The 26629-nt window shown below is 43.1% G+C and overlaps 1 protein-coding gene across 3 annotated transcripts; it reads left to right on the forward strand.

Moving 5' to 3' along the window:
* Window positions 1-5763: 5763 nt before the first annotated feature.
* LOC123188249 (phospholipid-transporting ATPase 2) lies at window positions 5764-26252 on the forward strand. 3 transcript variants are annotated; one of them, XM_044600287.1, is made up of 25 exons: window positions 5764-6016; window positions 6534-6730; window positions 6869-7082; window positions 7707-7823; window positions 13525-13617; window positions 13701-13875; window positions 14692-14858; window positions 16140-16244; window positions 17181-17278; window positions 17369-17511; window positions 17835-17931; window positions 18018-18127; window positions 18227-18391; window positions 18579-18733; window positions 18908-18988; window positions 19099-19219; window positions 20212-20318; window positions 20765-20896; window positions 21319-21472; window positions 24486-24603; window positions 24750-24923; window positions 25062-25113; window positions 25271-25398; window positions 25487-25637; window positions 25719-26252. In XM_044600287.1, the coding sequence occupies exons 2-25, from the start codon at window positions 6609-6611 to the stop codon at window positions 26055-26057; spliced, it is 3318 nt and encodes a 1105-aa protein (XP_044456222.1). In that variant the 5' UTR covers window positions 5764-6016; window positions 6534-6608; the 3' UTR covers window positions 26058-26252. The 3 variants fall into 3 exon arrangements, with proteins under 3 accessions (XP_044456222.1, XP_044456224.1, XP_044456223.1); XM_044600288.1 differs by having other exon boundaries at window positions 5771-6016; window positions 6537-6730; XM_044600289.1 differs by lacking the exon at window positions 16140-16244.
* Window positions 26253-26629: the final 377 nt, after the last annotated feature.

The following is a 26629-nucleotide window of genomic DNA, read 5'->3' on the forward strand; positions in this document are numbered from 1 at the left end:
TGTACTGCTAAGCAGCTTAAGGAACGTGCCACGAGTGTAGTGATTACTGTGATTGAGGGGGAAGCTAGTGTGAAGGAGCTCGAAGATGCTTTCTCTGATTATATTGGGACCAAGTGGCATTGTACTGCTCGTCCTATAGGTCCTAAGACTTATGTTATGCGCTTTCCTAATCAAAGAGATGTGAAAAAAGCATGTTACAATGACAAAATGACCTTACGATCTTGCGGAGTAGTGGTTAAGATTGTTCCCTGGTCGGCTAATGTGGGAGCAAAAGGGGTGATGGAGGTTGCTTGGGTGAGAGTGGCGAATGTTCCTCTGGAACAAAGAAATGAAAGGAATGTGGCTTATGTTGCATCTTTGGTTGGCGTTCCTCTTGAAATTGACATGGCCACTCTGCACAAACCTGAATATGTGCGAGTCCGGCTGGGATGTCGCAATGTTGATGAGCTGCCTGGTGTAGCTGAAGCTATCTTGGGAACACACTTTTTTGATTTCTTCTATGATATTGAAAAAATTCTGGTCAGAGATCCTGAGAGATCGAGCAGTGTGAACCAGGTTGAGTCGACTGGAAAGGACTCATCCCATGGGAAACATTTTACTCGAGTCACTCCTCGGGATAGTGAGAAAAGAAAAGAGGGGGGGCTTACATGAACAACAAAGATGAGAAAAATAGCCCTAGTGACAGTATGGAAAAGGGGCAGGAGGAATCAGATGGAACTGCAGATGATACTCTCCTGATTGAATCCATTGCCAGAGAGGCTTGTGAAAAGGAAAACTTGGGTGGATCTCAAGCACTACTTGTTGTTGATAACAACAGGCTGAGTGTGGATGAGATTCAGGTAGAACAAACTATGCTCGATTCTATTGCTGGTAATATATATGATATCTGTACTTCTCACTTGGGGGTGCATGAAAAATCCCATGTGGAAGAAATAATGGAGGATGACACTAGCAAGGCTGGGGTGCGCTCTGAGTACATGGTACAGTTCCCTGTCTCATCTGAGGAAATGGAAGAGGTGATTCCTACCCCTCCACTTAGAACTAAAGATGAACTGAGATTCAGTATAAGAAATATGCAGAACATGGGTGACAAGATTCAAGACAGAGATGTTGCAATTTCAAAAAAGAGAAACTTGGAAGGTAACTGCAACTTTAACTCATTTGATGTGCTTTCCAATAATGATCTTATGATTAGAGCATCTAAAATGGGTGTGATTATCCCTGATAATAATTTCTCTACTATTGATATCCTGAGAGAGTTGGAGAGGGTCAGAAAATGTGACAATAACAATAATCATAATTCCGATGTCATGATAGATGAGAAAACAATGTTTATAACTAATGGGAAGGGGGATAAAACACCCATCAGTTCTGATTGGGCTGATGGGGAGGAGGACTTAGAGGAAAACTTTATCCTTGTGAGGTCCAGGAAGAAGAGAAATCCTAAAATACAGGTGGCAATATCCAGGCCTTTGACCAGGAGCCAGAAACCTGATTTAATGATGAAGAAAGAAAAATCTGGCAGCCCTGTCCATAATACCAGGGCCACCAAAGGGGAGAGGAAAAAGAAACCTGGTTAATATGATTGGTCTTTTTTGGAATTGTAGGGGGCAGGAAAGAAAGGGATGAGTTCCTGCCTTTCCCATATTATTAGAGATCATTCCCTTGACTTTGTTTGTCTGCAAGAGACTCATAAGAAGAAGTTTCAGGATGGTTATTTTAGGAAAATTGACCCTTGTACTGCTTTTGATTGGGAGTGGATCCCATCTATGGGAAAATCCGGGGGAATACTGTGTGGAGTTAGAAGAGAGAGATTTGAAGTGGTTGCTTGGAGGAAAGGCAAATTTATCCTCCAAGTTAATGTATATGATGTCAATATTAAGAAAATTTGGACCCTATGCAATGTATATGGAGCAGCCCATGATAAGGACAACCAGGAATTCCTCGTTGAATTAGCTGACTTTTGCGCTCATGTACAAAACCCCTTGTTAATTGGGGGTGATTTTAATATTCTTAGGCATGAGGAAGAGAAAAATAAAAACTGGCACCGCTCCCCTTACACAGATATGTTCAATTCTGTGATTAACGCGATGTGCCTTAGTGAAATTCACATGAATGGGGGGATGTATACTTGGACTAACAATCAAGTCCATCCGACCCTGGAAAAGCTAGATAGAATCCTTATGAGCAGTGATTGGGAGGACCTTTTTCCTCAAGTTAATGTTAGGAAAATTGTTAGAGACATTTCTGACCATAATGCTCTTTTGATGTCCTCTGATAACCATGTTGTCAGAGTCCCACAGCAAAAAGAGTTTAGGTTTGAAATTAGTTGGCTCAAATCTGAAGAATTCCTACCTTTGGTAGAAAAGATTTGGAACCAACATGTTAAAGCTACAGACCCCATTGATGTGTTAAACATCAAACTGAAACGCTTCAAAAAGTTCTTCAAAGGCTGGGGTTCTAATAAGTTTGGGCATGAGAAGATTCGAAAGAGAAACATCAGAGATGAGTTGGCAAAAATTGAGAAAGAAGAAGAGGGGTGGTATGGTAGACCCAGCTATGTTCTGCAGGAAAACTGAACTGTTAGTGGAACTAAATGAAATATTGGTAAATGAAGAACTTTTCTTACTACAACAATCTAAAGAGAAATGGCTACTTAAAGGGGATAGTAACTCTGCTTACTATCAGAAAATAGCTAATGGCAATAAAAGGAAAAGTACTATTCACTCCCTAAATGTAGGGGATACAGTCATAGGGGGGACGAAGGATCTTTTAAATCATGCTACTGGATTTTATAAAGATCTTTTCGGGCTGGCACCTGGAAATTTGCTCCAGGTGGATCCTAATATATGGGGGTGGAGAAGTTAAAAGATGAGGACAATGAAAATTTATGTAGGCCGTTCTCAGAAGAGGAAGTCAAAAATGCTCTGTTTGGAATGAATAGCAATAGGGCCCCTGGCCCTGACAACATTCCAGCAAAATTCTACCAACACTGTTGGGAGATTGTGAAGGGTGATATTATGAGGCTTTTTGAGGCCATGTATGAGGGAGCACTCGATGTTCAAAGGCTAAACTACGGGGTCATTACTCTGATTCCTAAGATCAATGGTGCGAACAAAATTCAATAGTTTAGGCCTATTTGTTTACTTAGATGCCCATATAAGTTGATCACAAAGGTGTTAGACAACAGAGCAGCCCCCTATGCTGACATCTTGTTTAGCAAGCACCAAAATGCCTTTATTAAACACAGAAATATCATGGATGGGGTGCTTACTTTACATGAGATTTTGCATCATACTCATATTAAGAAGAGAGTTGGCATCATTATTAAGCTTGATTTCGAAAAAGCTTACGACAAGGTCAACTGGGATTTCTTGCTTAAGTGCCTTGAGATCAGAGGCTTTGGTAAGATTTGGTGCGGTTGGATGAAGAAAATTCTCCATAATGGCACAATTAGTGTAAAGCTTAATAATACCTCGGGGCCTTACTTTCAGAGCCACAAAGGGGTGCGGCAAGGAGACCCGGTGTCCCCTTTCTTCTTTAATATTGCTGCCGAGTGCTTGTGTAAGGTGGTACTGCAAGCACAAGCAAACGGGTTAATTGATGGGTTGGCCTTGGATTTGGTAGATAAGGGAGTGGCCATTCTACAATATGCAGACGACACAATCCTGTGCATTGAACATAACCCTGAAAAAGCGCTCAACCTGAAACTGTTGCTGTATATGTTCGAACTCATGTCAGGACTGAAAATTAACTTTCAGAAAAGTGAAATTCTTAGTGTGGGAGGAGATGAGAATATTTTGAAAGAACATGCTGATATCTTTGGCTGCCAGATTGGGCATTTCCCAATAAATATCTTGGTGTTCCTGTTAGTTATTCGACCCCGAAGGGCGTAGACTGGGAATACCTAGAGGCAAAATTTGTCAAGAGATGTGAATCTGGACTGAGAAGTAATGCCTCCTTGGGGGGCAGGTTGACTTCATTGAATGCTAATATTTCCAGCATTGCTTACTATTATATGTCTATGTTCCTTTTGTCTAAAACCATCATAGAGAGGTTGGATAAACACAGAAGGAAATTCTTCTGGCAGGTGACTAAAAACAGAAAGAGATACTACCTGGTTAGATGGTCAATGATCTGTAGATCCAAGGAAAAGGGGGGTTTGGGTGTGAAAGACCTCCACAGGCAAAATATATGCCTTTTGGTGAAATGGTGGTGGAAACTTGAGATGAAACAAGGGCTTTGGCAAGATATTATCAGAGCCAAATATTTTGGTAGAGACACGATAGCCTCGGTTAAGGGGAGAATCACTGACTCTCCGTGCTGGAAGGCCATTATGAAAGTGAAAGATCTATATATGGTTGGGAGGAAAGTGGTCGTGCATTCTGGTAACATAGCTAGGCTATGGATTGATCCAGTTGGCGACCAAGCTCCATTTGCTGAACAATTTCCCCAGCTTTTTGCCATCTGCAATAATCCTGATTGTGTCATGAAGGATTGTTTGGATGCTAACCCTATCGCCTTCTTCCGAAGGAGATTGAACTCTGAACTTAATGCGCAATGGAAGAAATTGGTTTTGATGGTTAGGGAAACCTGTGTATCTACAGAAAGTGATAGTATCAAATGGGGCCTGGGTCCCAAGCCTTACCATACCACTAAAGCTCTATATACCTATCTGGAAAGAAACATTGCTGGTTGCGATTATCGCTGGATATGGAAAGCCCGTATTCCTTTGAAAATTCAAATTTTCATGTGGCAGCTATCGCAAGATGCGGTGCTGACCAGAGATGTGGTGAAACATCGAGGATGGAAAGGGGGACCCAAATGTTCCTTTTGTGGGGAGAGAGAAACCTCCCAGCATCTCTTTTTCACTTGCCCCGTTGCCAGGGTTACCTGGAGAGTAGTTGGATGCATGTTTGGCACAGATTTATGCTCTAACAACTTGTGGCAAGCATTCTTTTGGTGTTATACTTTTTTCCCGGGTGGCGATGTCTTTTATACAATGGGCATTGCAGCTCTATGTTGGGCTATTTGGACCTGCCGCAGTCGAGCTACTTTTGAGCACACCCCTCTCAAAACCCCGTTTGAATGCATTTTTTCTGCGTGTGCACTTCTTTGTTACTGGGCAGGACTGATGAAGCAGGAGGATGCGGCGAGTCTGAGGGCTGGAGGAGCTCTGCTGAAGGACAACACGTCTCGCATGATGAGGATCTGCGCAACGGCGCACCAGGATGGAGGAGTGCGCTGAGAAAAAAGATTGAGAAGAAGGAAGAAGATCTGCTGCGTCTTTTTGCTTTATTGCTTTTGGTCAAGATACCTCCTCCGTGAGGTTGCTGTGGAGCATGTTGCTCTGATGTGAGCAGTGGTCTTTTGATAAACTGTGAGTTAGATGTTGGGGTCCTGGATTTATAGTGTCGTCAGGTTTTCGTCCCATGATGAATAATCTCGATGGCGAGTGCTCATGGTAGGTTTGCGGCGATGCTTGAACCCGCTTTCTTCTTTCCCGTCTTATTTACTAAACTTGGTTGTATTTCCATTATGTTCAAGTAATGGAAAGGGGATTCGCCCGGTTCAAAAGAAAAAGAAGAAACAACAGCTACTGCCTGTGCTAGTCGGCGAGCAACAAGCAGGCGGGAGAGCAGCCGAGGAGGGTAGGGCGGCGGGCCGGCTGGCCGGCGGCGCAGCAGAGGCGGCGGCCGCCGCCGGGGAGCACTGCCGTGCGGTAGGGGCCTGGTTGGGAGGAGCCGGGAGGGGGAGCAACGGAGCGGGGGCAGGGCGGTGGGGCGGCGCCTGGGCGTCTGCTCCCGGCTTTTGTTGGGTCGGAAGTCGGAACCCGTTTTGTCCGACCGGGCCGGGTCCGTCAGACGAGCCGCGTCCCGCTTCCACGGCTCCACCCCGTCTAGCCCGAGCACGACTCCCCACCTTGCTCCACCACTCCGCAACTCCGTCCACCACCGCCTTCGCCGCCGGCCGCCGCAGCTGCAGCCGCCCTCCGTCGGAGATCTGGGCTCATCCGGTATATATTCATCACCTCACCCTCTCTCCCCTAAACCTCCGCCGATCCGTGCGATCCCGCGCTATCCTTACGCCCTCGCGCTCACGACTAGATCCGGCGCGGGCGATCGGAAACGAAACCGACGTGGACAGCGATGTTCAGAATTTCGATAGGGTAGCTCTTGCTTAGCATTCGGTGGTGGTTGGGAAATGACCAGATGGACGGATGAGTTTTGCATAGCTGTAGATGATTTCATTCGTAACTCGCTTACTTAGCTTTGCAGATCGAATGCATAGACTAAATGAATGTCAGCTCAGTTCAGTTGGATGCTGCCTGAGCAAACCACCATAGTCATAGGTACAGATCCCATTGGAGCTTGAATGAACTATGCTGAATTCTGATCATCTTCGAAAAATTCCTTTTCCCCTTGCTCGGATGTTGACTAATCAACTGCTGGCAGTTTGTAAAGATCAATGCTGATTCACTTGGAGCTTCCATCTTGCTGTCATTCTTAAGCTGGTGCTCTTTAATTTTGTAGCAGGAGTGCTCAGCTGATTTCACGAGGATAATCAAAGGGGACAAATTACAATAGAGTGCATGGTTGTTTCTAGCAATGAAGCGCTTTGTCTACATAAATGACGAATCGTACCAGAATGACTACTGTGATAATCAGATTTCTAACACAAAGTATACCTTATGGAACTTCCTGCCCAAGAATCTATGGGAGCAATTCAGGTTCGTATTTTCTATTAGCATTCATTCTGTAATGACTTCAGAAATGTGAGTACATTTCTGGCTTTCTTGGTGGAGAAGCCCTGACTGAAGTTGTGTTGTCTGTACTTTGTAGAACTAATGCTTGATTTGGTGTTTCAGGCGTTTCATGAATCAATATTTCCTATTGATAGCATGTCTCCAACTGTGGTCACTTATTACTCCTGTAAATCCTGCAAGCACATGGGGCCCACTTATAGTAATTTTCGCCGTTTCGGCAACCAAAGAGGCCTGGGATGACTACAATAGGTACATTTCAGACAAGCAAGCAAATGAGAAGAAAGTGTGGATTGTAAAGAATGGTGCACGCAAACATGTATGTTTTTCTTGGAGGCTTTTTTTGGTTACGTTGTAAGCATATAAAATTATTACAAATACCACTTGGATAGCCAGGGAATGCTTCCTTAGGGGTAGAACATGAGACTAGAGCTATGGATGAACCTGTTTATTATTAGCTTTTCTTAATGCCAAGTATTGCAGTAGGCCTTATTATAAAGATGGCTCGCCTGAAAGATATAGTAAGACCAGTCTAATAATAACTTACCTAGCTAATAGATAAGATGGCAACTAAAGAGATAAGATGCTAACTAATGCAATCTCAACTTGGTTACAGAGTGGCTGCTGCCGCTGGCCCTAGCCAGTGCAGTTGTGGGTGACATATATCGTGAAGCCTTTAATTGTATTATGCAAATAATGTAGAAATGGTGTGTGTGTATCCAAATTTGAAAATAATTTGTTTGAGATGTCTGATTTTCTTGCAAACTCAATACTTGTTTTGGTTCACACTGTTTAACACTATAGATGTAGATCAAGATGCATACCTATTTGTCAATAACCACTACTTTATGTTTACTTTTTGTTGTCATTTCCAAGTGTATGGACTGGGTACTATTTTGAAACTTACACCTGTGATATGGTGTTCTCCAATTCTTTTATGTAGATTCAAGCACAAGATATCCGTGTTGGTAACATAGTATGGATTCGAGAGAATGAAGAAGTTCCATGTGACCTTGTTTTAACAGGAACTTCTGAACCACAGGGCGTTTGTCATGTTGAGGTAAAACACGCTGAAGCCAACACTGCTTAAATTCCACCTCCCACCTTTGTTTTATGATTAACCTTCAATTGCATTAACTTTTGGACTTGAGTAACCTAAACGCATTTTGCTTAAAAAAGGGAATTCTGTTGTGTATGCAAACTGATATGCATGCTATATGTCCAACTCGATATTCCAATATGAAGTGCTGTCCATGTCTAACTTAGTCTGTACGAGAATAGTGGGTATTCTCTCAGCTGAGGTGAAGCATGTCAAGTTGTTCAGTGATTTTTTTTATGTACAAATGATGACGTAGGCATCTTGATCAACAAGAGCCTCAAGTATGGAGTGGTAGACGTCAAGAGATGTGGGGACCGGATTATCCTGGTCAAGCTGGTAGTTGAGGACTTGGTTCTCAATGTTATCAGCGCGTATGCCCCGCAAGTAGGCCACAATGAGAACACCAAGAGGGAGTTCTGGGAAGGCCTGGAAGACATGGTTAGGAGTGTACCGATTGGTGAGAAGCTCTTCATAGGAGGAGACCTCAATGGCCACGTGGGTACATCTAACACAGGTTTTGAAGGGGCGCACGGGGGCTTTGGCTATGGCATCAGGAATCAAGGAGAAGATGTCTTAAGCTTTGCTCTAGCCTACAACATGATTGTAGCTAACACCCTCTTTAGAAAGAGAGAATCACATCTGGTGACTTTTAGTAGTGGCCAACACTCTAGCCAGATTGATTTCATCCTCTCGAGAAGAGAAGATAGGCGTGCGTGCCTAGACTGTAAGGTGATACCTGGAGAGAGTGTTGTACCCCAGCATAAGCTGGTGGTTGCTGACTTCCGCTTTCGGATTCGTGTTCAGCGGGATAAGCGTGCCAAAGTCGCTAGAACGAAGTGGTGGAAGCTCAAGGGGGAGGTAGTTCTAGCGTTCAAGGAGAGGGTCATTAAGGAGGGCCCTTGGGAGGAAGGAGGAGATGCGAACAATGTGTGGATGAAGATGGCGACTTGCATTCGTAAGGTGGCCTCGGAGGAGCTTGGAGTGTCCAGGGGAAGGAGAAGCGAAGATAAGGATACCTGGTGGTGGAATGATGATGTCCAGAAGGCGATTAAAGAGAAGAAAGATTGCTTCAAACGCCTATACCTGGATAGGAGTGCAGACAACATAGAGAAGTACAAGATGGCGAAGAAGGCCGCAAAGCGAGCTGTTGGTGAAGCAAGGGGTCGGGCATATGAGGACCTCTACCAACGGTTAGGCACGAAGGAAGGTGAAAGGGACACCTATAAGATGGCCAAGATCCGAGAGAGGAAGACGAGGGATATTGGCCAAGTCAAATGCATCAAGGACGGAGCAGGCCAACTCTTGGTGAAGGACGAGGAGATTAAGCATAGATGGCGGGAGTACTTCGACAAGCTGTTCAATGGGGAGAATGAGAGTTCTACCATTGAACTGGACGACTCCTTTGATGAGACCAACATGCGTTTTGTGCGGTGAATCCAGGAGTCTGAGGTCAAGGAGGCTTTAAAAAGGATGAAAGGAGGCAAGGCGATGGGCCCTGATTGTATCCCCATTGAGGTGTGGAAAGGTCTCGGGGACATAGCGATAGTATGGCTAACCAAGCTTTTCAACCTCATTTTTCGGGCAAACAAGATGCCAGAAGAATGGAGACGGAGTATATTAGTACCAATCTTCAAGAACAAGGGGGATGTTCAGAGTTGTACTAATTACCGTGGAATTAAGCTGATGAGCCATACAATGAATCTATGGGAGAGAGTCATTGAGCACCACTTAAGAAGAATGACAAGTGTGACCAAAAATCAGTTTGGTTTCATGCCTGGGAGGTCGACCATGGAAGCCATTTTCTTGGTACGACAACTTATGGAGAGATATAGGGAGCAAAAGGACTTGCATATGGTGTTCATTGACTTGGAGAAGGCCTATGATAAGATACCGCGGAATGTCATGTGGTGGGCCTTGGAGAAACACAAAGTCCCAGCAAAGTACATTACCCTCATCAAGGACATGTACGATAATGTTGTGACAAGTGTTCGAACAAGTGATGTCGACACTGATGACTTCCCGATTAAGATAGGACTGCATCAGGGGTCAGCTTTGAGCCCTTATCTTTTTGCATTGGTGATGGATGAGGTCACAAGGGATATACAAGGAGATATCCCATGGTGTATGCTCTTTGCGGATGATGTGGTGCTAGTTGACGATAGTCGGACGGGGGTAAATAGGAAGTTAGAGTTATGGAGACAAACCTTGGAATCGAAAGGGTTTAGGCTTAGTAGAACTAAAACCGAGTACATGATGTGCGGTTTCAGTACTACTAGGTGTGAGGAGGAGGTTAGCCTTGATGGCCAGGTGGTACCTCAGAAGGACACCTTTCGGTATTTGGGGTCAATGCTGCAGGAGGATGGGGGTATTGATGAAGATGTGAACCATCGAATCAAAGCCGGATGGATGAAGTGGCGCCAAGCTTCTGGCATTCTCTGTGACAAGAGAGTGCCACAAAAGCTAAAAGGCAAGTTCTACAGGACGGCGGTTCGACCTGCAATGTTGTATGGCGCTGAGTGTTGGCCGACTAAAAGGCGACATGTTCAACAGTTAGGTGTGGCGGAGATGCGTATGTTGAGATGGATGTGTGGCCACACGAGGAAGGATCGAGTCCGGAATGATGATATACGAGATAGAGTTGGGGTAGCACCAATTGAAGAGAAGCTTGTCCAACATCGTCTGAGATGGTTTGGGCATATTCAGCGCAGGCCTCCAGAAGCTCCGGTGCATAGTGGATGGCTAAAGCGTGCGGAGAATGTCAAGAAAGGGCGGGGTAGACCGAATTTGACATGGGAGGAGTCCGTTAAGAGAGACCTGAAGGATTGGAGTATCACCAAAGAGCTAGCTATGGACAGGGGTGCGTGGAAGCTTGCTATCCATGTGCCAGAGCCATGAGTTGGTTGCGAGATCTTATGGGTTTCACCTCTAGCCTACCCCAACTTGTTTGGGACTAAAGGCTTTGTTGTTGTTGTTGTACAAATGATGACTGATGCTTGTGAATTCCACTCTCATAATGTGTTTGATAAGTTTTTTTTTCCAATTGCCCTCATGTTAGATCAACATTTTTATCTGGTTTTTACCAGGATAAGAAATGCATCCATTTTGGGTTATGTAGGTGCTCATCCACTTTTGACAGGAAAATTTAGGGAAGGCCTCCGCAGTATATATATATTTTTTCACAATAAAGGAGCATGTTTACAAGAGTATCTACAAACAGGCAGCAAGAATATACACAGCCAGTGCCTACAAAGAAACAGTGCAAAAGATATACAACAGATTGCTCTAGAGAGTCTATCTAGAAAAAGGAAAGGAGTCCTAGACTCCTAAATCATAGAACTGGATGTTTGCGTAGCTTTTATTTCTGTTTCGTGAAATAGTCTTCATGTAACTCGAGATAAATAGTTTATAGTTCAATTCAAATTTTACAGTGTATTGGTAGAACACACTTGTCTCAGTTCACAGTTGCTGAATTGTGATGTGCCGAGCTTATTTCACAATCTGCTGTGGCAAAATAGACACGAAAGGAACCACATGGAAAAATGGACAAAGAGCCCGAGCTAGCATACCACGGAGCGGACCAGGTAGAACACCGCTCCCGCGACGCGCCCTGCGCGCGCGTCACGGGGGCCCTCGATCTGCCGCCGGCGAACTCCTCCCCTCCAGCCTCTCCTCGCCGTCGCCGTCGCCGTCGCCGTCCGCCGGGCGAAGCCCGTGCAACGCGGGCGGCGGCGGGGCCTTTCCTTCCCTCCCCTGTTCGAGGCTGCGGCGGCGCGGGTCAGCCGCTCGTGGGGGCGCGGAGCTCGGCGGGGCTCTCGGCGGCGGGGACGTCGGCTTCAACGACTGTTAAGCTGGGAGTGTGGGTGCGTCGTTGGTGGCGGGGTGTTGGTTGGGCTCCCCCTATCTGGATCTCGATCTGCGGCGGGCGACGCGGCTGGTGTTGGCGGTGGTGGTCCCACCTGCCGGTGGGCGTGTCTTGTGGGGGTTGGTCGCGGCTGTGCGTCGGCGCCATCCCTCCTTGACCTTGTGGCTCGCCATGATGGACCCTGTTCGGCCCCTTCTGGGTCAAGTCGGTGGCTTTCGGCCGCGGGCTTGGCGGCGTGGCGACTAGCCCGAGTTCCGGCGGCGCGCTCGTGTGGTGGCGCGGCGGCGGGGTTGGCTGGTAGTGGTGCGGAGGCTGCGCGGGCCTGTGCCGCGGCCTTGGTGCAGGCGGCGGCCATGGTGGCTGGTGGCGCGGGTGCGTGCCCGGCGGCTCCGACGCTTGGAGCTCGTCGGTCGGCGCGGGTTAGGCAGTGGCCCGGGGTGGCTGCTGCTCCGGCCATGGATGGCTCCATGGCGGCTTGGCAAGTCGGCTACAACCGCGGCTGGCTTGTCCCGGCGTCGGCTCGTCCGTAGGCCGCTTGTGTCGGCCTTCGATCTGTCTCTCGTCGTCCGGGTGCTATTTCCGTTGAAGTGATGGCCCTATCCCAACGGTGGCCCATCGTTAGTCCCGTGCTAGGGCAGCAGGACCGTGCCCGTCTCGTGCCCGGTAGCAGGACCGCGCCCGTCTCGCGCCCGGCAGCAGGACCGTGTTCGTCTCGCGCTCGATGCGGCAGGACAAGTCGATGGAAGCTAGTTTGCCACGGGGTCCGCTCGTCTTTTCGGTTGGGGTAGCGGCGGGTATCGAGTGAGGTAGTGTCGAGGTCTTGGATGCCGGGGCAGCGGCCCTGGTGGTGGTAGCATGGTGCTCATGGGCACAACCCGTCGCTCGGTGCTGCCCGGCGGCCATGGCCGTGTGGACGGCGTGGTAGCCGGGGTGTGGCGTTCGGTGGCGGTGAGTGTTGGCCGGGGTGAAAACCTGCTTTATCTTCGGACGGACCGGCGGCGGCGTTGCTCGTTCCCTTCTTGAAGGCATCGTCGCGGCTCTCATTGCCCGTCGTGTGGCTCCAGGGGAAACTCTGATCCTCGGATCGGGCGATGGCGGCGCTCCGGTGTTGTAACCTTCCTGAAGACATCGTCTTGGAGCTCACGGTTCGTCGTATGTGGCTTCATTTCTTCGCGGTGGCGTGGTCACTGTTGGAGTCCCCGGTTGCTCTTATAGTGCTAGGGTTCGTGTTGCTGCGCTCAGCTCCTATGTATCCTGCCTTGTGTGTGTGTGTGTGTGTTGTGGTGGCGTGCGTTTGTACCGGGTTGTTGTCTGTCATTGCTTTATATATAAAGCGGGGCGAAAGCCTTTTTCGGTAAAATGGACAAAAGCTGGTCGGAAAAGCTGGATTATCATAATCCTCATAATTCCCCTCAATGTGAAGCACAGCTTTAGTTGTGATCTGTGTTCAAGTCTTTTAAGATTCTTCTGTTCATGTTCAGCCGATACATTGTTAGAATAATTCTGCAGTGTTATTTTTTGTTTGAGTTTAAATGGCAGCTTGGATTTTTCTTTCTATGATATGCAGTCTGACTGACCCAACGTTATTCTTGATATAACTGAGGTTAATTTGATGAACAATATTAGCCCTTCCTGTATATTTTGTGGTAGCCACATTTTAAACTTCATTTGTGATATCCTGAAGATTTTATTCCTTGTCCAGTACCTAGCTATATTTTAAGTCTTGTTGTGTACAAAATAAAACACAGTAGATGAATGTCTATTGTAAACCTAACACTCTTGAGTTTTGTTATTTTGTAGACAGCTGCCCTTGACGGGGAAATTGACTTGAAAACAAGAGTAATCCCAACAACATGTGTAGGACTGGACTCTGAACAGTTGCACAAAATAAAGGTTTTAGCATTTTTGTTTCTGCATGCCTATGATCCTGCTTTTATTTATTATTCCTCACTACCTGCATGCATTAATTGACACAGGGTGTCATTGAGTGCCCAATCCCAGACAAAGACATAAGAAGATTCGATGCAAACATCAGGCTGTTTCCTCCATTTATTGATAACGATATTTGTCCATTGACTATTAATAACACATTACTACAATCGTGCTACTTGAGAAATACAGAATGGGCTTGTGGAGTGGCAGTTTATACAGGTAAGTTTTGAATTAATTTTGTCATGACCTTGTCTACCACTACACCAAACGAGATTGTAGTTGAAACATGTAGTATGTTTTTTTACACTCTTGCGTCAGTGTTACCATCAGTTCACTTCATAGTTCATACCCAGTTCTCTCTGGAGGGCAAACATGTTGACAATGTATGTTTGAAGGAAAAACAGTGTCTACTAGATAACACCCTGTGCGTTGCTGCAGAAACTTATAGCAATGAAATTATCATAATAATAATAATTAGCATACATGAAAATAATACCGCACCATGTTCTCACCATATGAACGGTAACAAACCTAGAGGTAAACAGATTGTGGATGCATGTTATATTGCCTTGTGACATTCAAGTTCAGTTATTTGTTGCTGAAAAAATAAAAAATAAAAAATGATGATGTGGAGGGCTTGCATGTGCTTGATGATGTTGAGGGCTTGCATATGGTGGAAAGTGGAAATTGAAAAGTGAAAGGGTTGCATGCGCTTGATGATGTGGATGGCTTGCATGTGGTGGGAAGTGAAAAGTGGAAGGGTTGCATGCTCTTGATGATGTGGATGGCTTGCATGTGCATTTAGATGGGATCATTTACATAGATATTCAGGAATCATTTACTTAGATATATAGGATAAGTAAGATAGAGTTTAACACTAATTACATAGGTATGAACGTGGAACCAGGTGCACAGTTTTCTATTCTAATCCTGACTGATCCATATGACAATATTTGAGAATGTTTATCTTATCTTGATATATTTTATTTCTCTTGAGATTATAAGTCCGACCATTTATTTATCTCAACTTTGCAGGCAATGAGACTAAGTTGGGGATGAGTAGGGGAGTCCCAGAGCCCAAGCTTACTGCCATGGATGCAATGATTGATAAGCTTACTGGCGCGATATTCTTATTTCAACTTGCAGTTGTTGTTGTTCTTGGATCTGCAGGCAATGTTTGGAAGGACACTGAAGCTCGTAAGGTAAATTTGATGTCAATCCCAGCTTCCATATTTCTACTGTTAATATATATATTACTATTTCCTAGGAACCTATGATGAATTATCTTGCATAATGCAAGTATCTTCTCACAAACATGTAGCAAAAGTCATGTCTGTGTGCAAGTCTAAGAAACACCTCTTTCCACGTGCTCTACGTTTTAGGACCTGAAGATTATAAGCAACTTTTCAGATTTTCTTTTGTAACTATTGAAGAACATGCACATTCCATATTCCTTAACTGGGGCTATTTCTATGTTTTAGTGCACTTTCACAGGGGACGCCAACCTGAGTACACTTTTCTCTGCATGGTTCATAACCAACCAAAACATTCCAGGCTGTATCATAGAAAAGAAAAGATTTTTAGATTGGCCTTGACATGTATCTGCATTCTAGTTCTGTAAGCCTGGCACTACGGTTATTGTTGAAGCAATTGGGCTTTCTATTTTCGTGGGTTTCTGTAATGGTTTAAAAAAAAAAAGGGCAACCTGGTGCATGTAGCTCCCGCTTGCGCAGGGTCCAGGGAAGGGTCCGACCACTTTGGGTCTATAGCACGCAGCCTTTCCCTACATTTCTGTAAGAGGCTGTTTCCAGGACTTGAACCCATGACCTCATGGTCACAAGGCAGCAGCTTTACCACTGCGCCAAGGCTCCCCTTCTGGTTTCTGTAATGGTTTATATGCCTTTAATCATTGAGTTAATGTGCTTTGTGTTCTGGATTGGAGTGATTCCTAATCACCATTGCCCTTAGCCAAATAATCATTTTCATTAGTATTCCTCTTCTTTTCGTCCTTTTTAGAAATTAACATAACAACAGTCTTGATCTTAAGCAGCACTAGCACACTAGTCACTAAGTAGCAATAGAATCTGCAAATTCAAGACGATTTTTTTTGTTCCTGAAAACCTTTAGCTAAATCGTTATGGTGCAGCAATGCAGATCTAAGAAATGATCGCTAACCCAGTTCTGTAAAATCCCATCCCCCCCCCCCCCCCCCCCCCCACCACACACACACACATCACCACCTTCCAGATTTGAGCTAAAACCCGCATGAAGAATCTCTAACCCAAACCTCCTAGCAGGAATCAAACACATGGCTTCATTTATTATTGTGTAAGCTCCATATATCTTCATGAATAATATGAGCCTTCTGTTTTCCTTTTCTGCTCCTCTGCACCTATTAGCCTGTCCTTTTGGCGATCATGTGCCAGTTACAGTTATACACTTTTTTATATGATTATCTGACAATGCTTTGCATCATTTCTTAGCAATGGTATGTCAAGTATGACGATGATGAACCATGGTATCAGATTTTGGTTATCCCTTTGCGGTTTGAGCTATTGTGTTCAATTATGATTCCCATTTCAATAAAGGTATTACTCTGCCAGTCCATCTAATTCTGACATAATTCCTTCTCTTCTGTTATGTGATTATGCAACTATTTTCTGTCTCATGTTAATAATTTCGTGGTTTAATATTTGCACCATCAAGTTAGTCAAATAAACAAGTCCACCTTTGAAACACAGCTGAGTGCGTGGGGTAAACCATAATTTGAATTTGAATCAAGCAATGGAATAGTCGGAAGACAAACTAAATCCCCATAGCCTCTTAACCATGGAGTCATAGATAAGGGCAAGTTCCCTATCTTTAGACCCTTACCAACGGCAGCACATGACATTTTTGTTTTAGTAGAGTAAAACGGACCTCCACCGAGGTTGATGTCTCTGTTGAATCAAAAGCATTGATACCGAACTTTTTTAGAGTATGCTATATACTCCCTCCGTCCCAAATTACTTGTCTTGGATTTGTCTAGATAGATGTATCTAGACATGTTTTAGTGTTAGATACATCTGTATCTAGAAAAATCTAAGACAAGTAATTTGGGACGGAGGTAATGGTACATTGCACTGGGTACTAGCAAAGAAGCAAGCATATGAAGATAACAAGGACCCTATCCGTTTTTGCTAGCTGTACTAGTGTTTGAAATCCCATGGTGCTAATGAGTCATGAATTCCCAACCCAGATTAGGATCTCAAAGCAAGTTTATTCAGTGCAAAATAGAAGAAATCTCAACTGAAATACATATATTTGGGGTTCTGCTAGGGACTTTTTCTTGAGTCAAATTTGAGTTTAGTTTAGAAACCAATGAAGTCCTTGTTTGTTTTAACATAAGCTGGGGGCTACTTAATTTCTGCTAAATGCTTCCTCAAAAGTAGTAATACATAGTTGTAAATGCTAATATTTCTTTTAAGTATTTAAAGGAAGTTTTGACAGCAAGTTTTTAAAGGAACTTTCTATGTGTCATGTAGGTTTCACTGGACTTCGTTAAAAGTATGTATGCAAAGTTCATAGATTGGGACGAGGAGATGTATGACCAGGAAACAGATACACCTGCTCACGCAGCAAAGTAAGCGAACATCTGCATTTTTCTTGGAAAGTAAAATGTTTTCCCTTTTTTTTTGTTTTCTAAATCTAATCATCTCACATTAACTTTCAGCACAGCAATTAGTGAAGACTTGGGACAAGTTGAGTATATTTTGACAGATAAAACTGGGACTCTGACTGAGAACAAAATGATCTTCAGAAGGTGCTGTATTGCGGGCACCTTGTATGGGAATGAAAGTGGAGACGCGCTTAAAGGTCATATGTAATCTCTTATGAAGATTTTCTTCTTGATTCTGCCAGTAAAAATCTCATAAACTAGGGCCCTGATCATGTTTGTTAAAATGATTGTCTGTTGAAGTATGATTTCATTAGTGAGCTTAGCATTGAATTCAAGCGGTTGTGAATAGTAGGGTGTCTTTATTCTGGTCACTAAGTCTCTAAAGGTCTTGTTATTAACTAGTAAATCGCTAACCATGTCTTATAAATTACTTTTCTGCTGAATTTGGTTAATTGCGTCCATCCTCTTAAAAGCAGTATTGATGTAACCACTGTGTACTGATGTCATTTTTTCTCTGTAGATGTTGAACTGCTGAATGCTGTTGCCGATAATTTGCCCCATGTCATTAAATTCTTGACAGTCATGGCACTTTGCAATACAGTTATTCCTATAAAAAGGTTATATCTTTGCCTGTGCGATAGTGACACTCCACAATCCATCTTCCTTCCGTTTACCTTACCTTTACCTGTTTTTTGAACTTCAGTCCTAGCGGAACAATATCATATAAAGCTCAGTCCCAGGATGAGGATGCTCTTGTTAATGCAGCATCTAATTTGCATGTGGTGCTTGTCAGCAAAAATGGAAATAATGCTGGTAATTTCTGTACATTTCACCATCATCTCCTGACTTGTAATTGTTCGTTTCTTGTCCTTGTGGTTGTTATGGATAAATAATAAGGAATGCTTTAAGCAGAAATTCACTTCAACAGACGGGTGATTCAATATGAGATACTTGACATTCTAGAATTCACCTCTGATCGGAAAAGAATGTCTGTTGTAATATCGGATAGTCAAAGTGGCAAGATTTTCCTCTTATCCAAAGGCGCAGATGAGGCTATTCTTCCTTTGGCTTATTCTGGTAATCACCCTTTTTTGTTCTTTATTTATTGACTTGGTTTCTTACTCTGCATATGGATGCTAATCCATTCTGTCTTGACTCTTTGCCTCTCTAGAAGCATATAACATAGAAAACTACATAGCTTTGTCAGCAACTCAATCATTTCCACATGCGTTGACCATTAGATTTAATGATCTTAATTTTTCAGGACAGCAAATAAAGACATTTGTTGACGCGGTTGACAAATATGCTCAGCTGGGATTACGCACACTCTGCTTGGGATGGCGTGAGCTAAGTTTGGAGGAGTACCTAGAATGGTCTCGGTTATTTAAGGAGGCCAACAGCGCGTTAGTTGACCGGGAGGTAATTATCATACTCCCTCCGATCCATATTAATTGTTGCTGGTTTAGTACAACTTTAGTACAACCTTAGTTCAAAGCTGAGACACTTTTTTCCGATCGGAGGGAGTAGTAGTTATTTTCTTTATTTACATACGTATATACTGAAACTAAAAACAGTAATGCTTCTTTTTCGCAGTGGAAAGTTGCTGAGGTTTGCCAGAAATTAGAGCACTCCCTAGATATACTTGGTATCAGTGCGATAGAGGATCGGCTCCAGGTGTTGCCTTTGCTTTGATTTCCTCTCTTGTGAAGTATGCTAATATCGTTCATTTGTTTTTGGCATTTTCTTACCCTGTGTCCCTGTCTTCTTGCTTGTTCTGACTATAGGATGGTGTGCCAGAAACTATTGAAATACTGAGACAATCAGGAATCAATTTTTGGATGTTAACTGGAGATAAACAAAGCACTGCTATTCAAATAGCTCTTTTGTGCAATTTAATTTCTTCAGGTAGCTGTCCTTTACTGAATAGTTTCACTACCTAGAAGATTCTTTGGGTTCATCACTTAATAGTTTACTGTTTATTTGGGTGTTGCACTGGTGGTATTAGGTGGAACTTGGCAACCCACTGCACAACTATGAACTATCTCTGCCTATTGGTTTGAAATTTCGTGTGATGAAGCTCTCTATTACTTGACATGTGACATTCTAATCTTCTATGTGACTAAGCCCATATATTAGATCAAGAAGTAAAACATGACTTTAATAAGATTCAAATCATATAAAATGTCTGATGGCACAAATTTCAGGTAGATTATTGATTCCACGAAATTGCTCTGTGTGTGTGTGTGTGTAGGCGAAGGTGTGTGTGCATGCGTGGGTGGGTAAAGCAGCACAAGGTTGTGGAAGAGCAATTCCACCTTGCTGCTACGAAGTGTACAGCACAATTGTTGAAGGAACTACTTCAGCGTGCTGCGCTAGATATCGCTCGAGGCAAATATAGACCGATATGGCAGCAGGAGTTCACAATCCAGAACTCCTAGTGCACAAGATCTAGTCCAAGATCTTAGATAAGAACACCAAGTTCTATTATAGGTAGTGGGGTACATAGTCTGGTTACAAACTAGCGGTGAGGACCTCTATTTATAGGCTTTGGAAGCCTTCACATCTCAACTTCTACTTATAGCTAGAACACAATAGGAAACATTACTTAAGATACAATATTCCACCCATAGCTAGAAGACTCTAGAGAACAGTAGCTAAAGCTAAGAAAACAAGCAAGTACTAGATTGGAGTAGAAGTATCTAGAGGTAGTCAAATGGATTACACTTCTGATTTTATTTTTATTTTCCTTCTCTATTGTTCCTCATCAGTGGGGCGATTGCACTAGTTTAGGTGCAATAACTCAGTTTGAACGAGGGTCCTTTAATACAAAAAAAATCATGTCGAAGGGAACTAATAAAAGACGAAACTGTTGCGTGACTTTTGTTCCATTGTCTTAGAGCCCAAGGGTCAACTCTTGTATATCAATGGGAAAACCGAAGATGAAGTTGCCAGGAGCTTGGAAAGAGTTCTACTCACTATGCGGATAACTTCTTCTGAACCTAAGGTTAGTTAACTTGTTGTAGGTAAAAATAATTAGTACCCTGAATGCCTTTCAGTGAAATAACACCCTGAAGAAATTTATTATATTCCCTTCATGTCACAATTCATGTCGTTTTGGACATTGGCAGGGTCTCCAAGGCTACACTTTGCCCATTGATTTCTGTTAAATGTGTTTCTTCAAATAAAATTATTTTTACAGTATGAAAGTATATTTTATGGTGGTTCTAGTCTTATCAATTTGGTATTGTAGATGTTGGCAAAATTTTCTATTTGATGGTCAAACACTCAATATGTTTAACTAATGACATGTATGTGACACGGAGGGGGTATTCATCTTGTGTTTAATTTGTTGACAAACACTTGATATGTTTAACTAATGACATGTATGTGACACGGAAGGGGTATTCATCTTTTGTTTAATTTGTTGATGTAGTTTTTTGCTTGGAGCAGGAGTTAGCGTTTGTTGTGGATGGATGGGCTCTTGAAATTATTCTAACACGCTACAAGGAAGCTTTTACGGAACTAGCAGTTCTTTCAAAGACAGCAATATGCTGTCGTGTTACACCTTCACAGAAAGCACAGGTAATTTTTTGCTGCTGGAATTTTCATGTTTATGTGAGCCAAGTATATAATCACTATTGGCTATTTGATTAATAGACCTAATAAGTAAAAAAAAATTGCAATACATCAATTGTGTCATGTCCTTTCTAAATGAAAAATGGAAAAGAAGAGAGAGAGAATCAACTGGTGGATCTCCATGTCTTTGTTTTGAGGAGGAGGCTATGCAATTACCTCCTTATTGTCTAGTACTGAGCAATTATTTCATGTGTTCTAGTATATCACCCACAGCCAGTAATTTATTCTGTAAGAAGCAGATCAATGTGCACGATCACTCATAATATAACCATCTGTAATCTACCTGGGCCCTATTTTTCCTATTCAATATTCTGCATATTCGCCCGGATTTTTTCTCCATGTGTTGATCATCTTTCATTTCTGGGTAGCTTGTCAAGCTTCTAAAGTCATGTGACTATCGAACTTTGGCAATTGGCGATGGTGGGAATGATGTCAGGATGATACAGCAGGCTCACATTGGTGTAGGGATTAGTGGTAGAGAAGGTCTTCAAGCAGCAAGGGCTGCTGACTATAGCATCGGCAGTAAGTCGTCTTCATATTTGACCTTCATGTTGTCACTATTTTTACATTGATTACATTATTGCTTTGTAGAATTTTCACCTCATCTCGCTTCTATACAAAAAACAAGTTCAATCTACCACGTCTTGTCATTTTTTCTTCATTCTTCTGGATAATAAATTGATTCAACAATTCTGGATAATAAATTGATTCAACAAATGCACTGACCAAATGCCATTGGACCTTGGTGTTGTGATTGTGCCCATTATGTCCACTTTTTAAATTTTTGTCCATGCAAGTAATGAAATGAGTCCCATGCAAATTAATAATGAAATGCCCCCCCCCCCCTCTCCTCCATTCCTTCTCTCCCGTGATACCACTCCCGTTCTTCCTTGCCGGTGTCTCTCCCTTGACCGCTGGATGTTTGGTTGCGGAAGTGGGACATGGGAACATTCGCTTCTGTGGTGGAGCTTCAAATCGATGGGTGTTAACCAGTTGGTAGTACTGACTATTGTTTTTTTTTCTCGAGAAAATGCAAAGGGCTTTTGCATTTCATTGCATTGAAAAGATGGAGTTTTGATACAATCCTCCTAGGAGGTCAGATACAAGTTAGTGCACGTCCCAGGTGGGCGGCAGAATGACGCGTAGGCCGTGGGCGCCCGCTCTTGCCCACTGCTTGGCTTCCTCTTTGATCTTCGAGACCAGGACCTGAACCAGGGGCTGGGCGCCCTCAAAGATGCATTCGTTGCACTGTTTCCTGATCATCCATGGTGTCAACAGAGCAATGGAGGCTAGGCCCTTACGCATCAGTGTTGGCGTGTTTTGCCTTGCCTGCAGCCACCAGTCCATCAATGAATCTTCGTGGCTTGGCCCTGCAGTGGTCATCTGTAGCCAGGACAGGATTTCGTGCCAAGTCTGCCTGGCGAAGGGGCACTCCAAGAGGAGGTGGCGCATCGTCTCGGGAGGCTTGGCTCGACGCGGTCTCCAGCATCAGCCAAGGTACTGACTATTGTGATGCGAGCAATTTGGGAAGAAGTTGGCTGGAGTGGCTTCACAGTGGAGAGGGTGCATGATCGTCTTTGTACTCAGCGGCGAGAATGGGGTCGGAAGAAGAGCTGTAGCATCAGCGAGATGAGGAAAGGCTGTTGTTATTGGCTAAACGTACTCCCTCCGTTCCAAAATAATAGAAGTTCTAGGATTATCCTAAGTCAAGCTTTTAGAAATTTGATCAAGTCTATAAACAATCTACAAAGATCTACAATATCAAATCTAATAAAGGCAAGTTCTACAGGACGGCGGTTCGACCCGCAATGTTGTATGGCGCTGAGTGTTGGCCGACTAAAAGGCGACATGTTCAACAGTTAGGTGTGGCGGAAATGCATATGTTGAGATGGATGTGTGGCCAGATGAGGAAGGATCGAGTCCGGAATGATGATATACGAGATAGAGTTGGGGTAGCACCAATTGAAGAGAAGCTTGTTCAACATCGTCTGAGATGGTTTGGGCATATTCAGCGCAGGCCTCCAGAAGCTCCAGTGAATAGCGGACGGCTAAAGCGCGCTGAGAATGTCAAGAGAGGTAGGGGCAGACCGAATTTGACATGGGAGGAGTCTGTAAAGAGAGATATGAAGGATTGGAGTATCACCAAAGAACTAGCTATGGACAGGGGTGCGTGGAAGCTTGCTATCCATGTGCCCGAACCATGAGTTGGTCGCAAGATCTTATGGGTTTCACCTCTAGCCTACCCCACCTTGTTTGGGACTAAATGCTTTGTTGTTATTGTTGTTGTAGATGTTGATATATTTTTATATAGACTTGGTTAAAATTACTGAAGTTTGAGTTAGGTCAAATTAGAGCGGAAGCCGCCCTCTGGGCTGGGGCTGGGGCCTCAGGCCTTCGGCTGGTACTCCCAGCCACCTGGACGTCCATTAAAACCTTTGTAATCCTCTCTGTAAACCGTCTCCTAGGAGACATGTAACTTTTTCCCTACCTTCTCAATGAAAAGAAACACAAGTCTTTGCGTTTTCTTGAAAAAGAGCTTCAATTATTTCGGAACGGAGAGAGTAGCAGTTTGATGGCCTCGCACCATGCGATCTAGTCATGGACGTCTGCGGCAAATCTTAGAGGTGCATTTGACTGGTAGATTAAGCAGTCGGAGGAAGAGGAAGGCTATTCCGTGGCAGATGGGACCTATTTTTTTTGTAGCGAGAGCAGGGGTATTTGCCTGCTCCCAAGTGTACATGGCAAGTTTGTACTGGACAGTCCTGGGTTAAATGTCCTTACAAACCACCTAAGGGGGTTAAGTGGACAAAAATCAATACTTCAGGAGGGATAATAGATGGTTTCATTCCTGGAGTTGTGTTTGCTCTCTCCTTAAAATATCACTGGGCCATGTTTTAGTTTCTTGAGATGTTTCACATGTAAATGGAGCTAACAGAAGATTTAGCAAAGCCAAAATTATATCCCAAGCTGTGTTGAACGTCTGAGCTGTCACAAAAAAACAGGTATGAATAGGTACTTTAATATGGCGTAAATAGCAAATGCAATCTCTGCTGCCCGGTGTATCCTAAGGAGTTGCATCAATGAAACTCTCAAGTATGAGGGTATGTAGGCAATACCTTTCTAAAGGCAAGAAATTACAAGCAACCCTACTACTCCCTCCGTCCCATAATATAAGAGTGTTTTGTGTTAAAAACACTCATATATTATGGGATGGAGGGAGTACTAAATAAAGATAACATGCTATGAGGTATGTATATGAACCCTGTATCTAAAGAATACATCTGAAGGGTTTAAAAGAATAATCAGAAACTATTGGACAACTTACTACACGATGATGTGCATGACAATGAGAGCTTCCCCTGAAATGCTCAAAATACAATCGAAGTTGTGGGCAAGAGTTTGATAATATGTTGTCCCTAGATAATTTTCGTGTTTTATGAAATTTCTCGATTGATGGTCTCATAATTTGACCACATAATGGTTGGTACACTGAAATTTCTGATGGCTTTCTACTTCTGCTTTTCCTTCTTGGCAGAGTTCAGGTTCTTGAAAAGGCTCATTCTTGTCCATGGACGATACTCATACAACCGTACTGCCTTCCTTTCACAGTATTCGTTCTACAAGTCATTGTTAATTTGCTTTATTCAGATACTGTAAGTCACGACGAAACATCATTTTGGTCGCCTTCTTATTTTACCTTGAGCTCTTATATGTAATATCTTTCTCATATTCCATTTCTCGTTAAAAGCATACAGATAATAGTTGCTCTTGTCAGCATTCTCATATTATATGCATGCAGTTTTTCTTTTGTTTCAGGTATTGCCGGAACAAGTTTATTCAATTCAGTTAGTTTAATGGCCTATAATGTCTTCTACACAAGCATTCCTGTTTTAACTACTGTTCTGGACAAGGATTTATCTGAAAAGACAGTGACACAAAACCCAGAAATTTTACTATACTGCCAGGCTGGAAGGTAAATTTATACCTCCTTTCATTTGTTGTTGACGGCTTCCACAAGTTCTATTTGTCCTGTTAGTATATGCAATAAATTATCTGTAATTTTTTAGAATCAAGTTTGTGTTGCCTTCACTAATATGTACATATTTTTTAGGCTTTTGAATCCAAGTACTTTTGCTGGTTGGTTTGGTCGATCGTTATATCATGTGAGTACACCTTTGTCCCCCCATCCTATGCTTCTAGTCTGCAAGTGCCAGTTGCAAAAAATATGAAAATAAATTTCATGCATTTCACTAGAATTTGTAATGCCCATGCACAGGTGTTGACGTGCCTGATGAGAGCTTCTTTTCTTGGTTGATTCAGGCAATTGTTGTTTTCTTAATCACCATTCATGCTTATGCCAATGAAAAAAGTGAGATGGAGGAGTTGTCAATGGTTGCTCTCTCAGGAAGTATTTGGTTGCAGGCTTTTGTCGTGACACTGGAGATGAGGTGAGAAATCAAAACTTGAATCATAATGCTTATAACAACGTCTACATTGTACACTGTACTTGTTCTGATCTGTCTTTCCATTTTCCAGTTCTTTCACTTTTCTGCAGTTTCTGGCAATATGGGGAAACTTCGCTGCTTTCTACGTCATAAATCTCTGTATCAGCACCATACCAACTGCTGGGATGTACACCATCATGTTCCGCCTTTGTAGACAGCCGTCATACTGGATAACAATGCTGGTAAGCATCACTATAATGTTCTTTTGCTTGGTTTATTATTGCACACACGATCCTCATGACGATGCGATATCAATGTTTCAGCTAATCAGTGGAGTTGGCATGGGTCCTGTATTAGCTCTGAAATATTTCAGATACACATACAGTCCGAGTGCGATTAACATTCTTCAGAAGGCCGAGCGATCTCGTGGGCCAATGTACACCCTGGTAAATCTGGAGTCTCAACTCAGATCAGAGCAAGACAATTCGACCAACTCCATTTTGACAGCGCCAGTAAAGAATAAGAACTCAGTTTACGAGCCCCTACTGTCTGATTCTCCTATGGCATCCAGGAGATCACTAGCATCGTCATCATTTGACATCTTTCAGCCAGCTCAATCAAGGGTTCCTGCTGCTTATCCCAGAAATATTAAAACCAGTTAACCTTTGGTTGTCATTGTAGCACAGGTTACATATACCTTCGACAAAGAAAAATGGAATGACAAATAATAGAGGTCAGTTGAATTAGATGTGTTGTATAGCTAGTAGAAAAAAAAGGTTGTGTTGTATACTTGTATAGCGCCGTTAAGGACTTGCTATATATTGCCCAGAATATAAATGTGAAACTGATTAAATCTACCTGCATTTTACTCAAAATGATAAAAAAAAAAGATTTCTTGCAAAGATGAGGCTAATGATACTAATATGGCTTTATATATAATAAATTAATAATTAATTTTCTCCTCGGTAAACTTGGTTAAAGATTCAGAAGTTTGACTTTCCAAAAAACTAATGCACCTTATATTTTTTTTACTTTGAAATGAGGGAGTAATAATTTGTTTGGAAGAGAAAATTATCTAAGTTGCATGATTCATTACCTTTCAAAAAGTTGTTTGAGTGGATGCAAACAATATAGAAGGTTCACACTTGTGCATGTAAACGAAAGCCTGAAGATAAAATGACTGATTATGATATGTGCACTTTCTTGAACTAAAAACATGACATTTATTTTGGGA

Source organism: Triticum aestivum, chromosome 2A, assembly GCF_018294505.1.
Source record: "Triticum aestivum cultivar Chinese Spring chromosome 2A, IWGSC CS RefSeq v2.1, whole genome shotgun sequence".
In the NCBI taxonomy this organism is placed as follows: Eukaryota; Viridiplantae; Streptophyta; class Magnoliopsida; order Poales; family Poaceae; genus Triticum; species Triticum aestivum.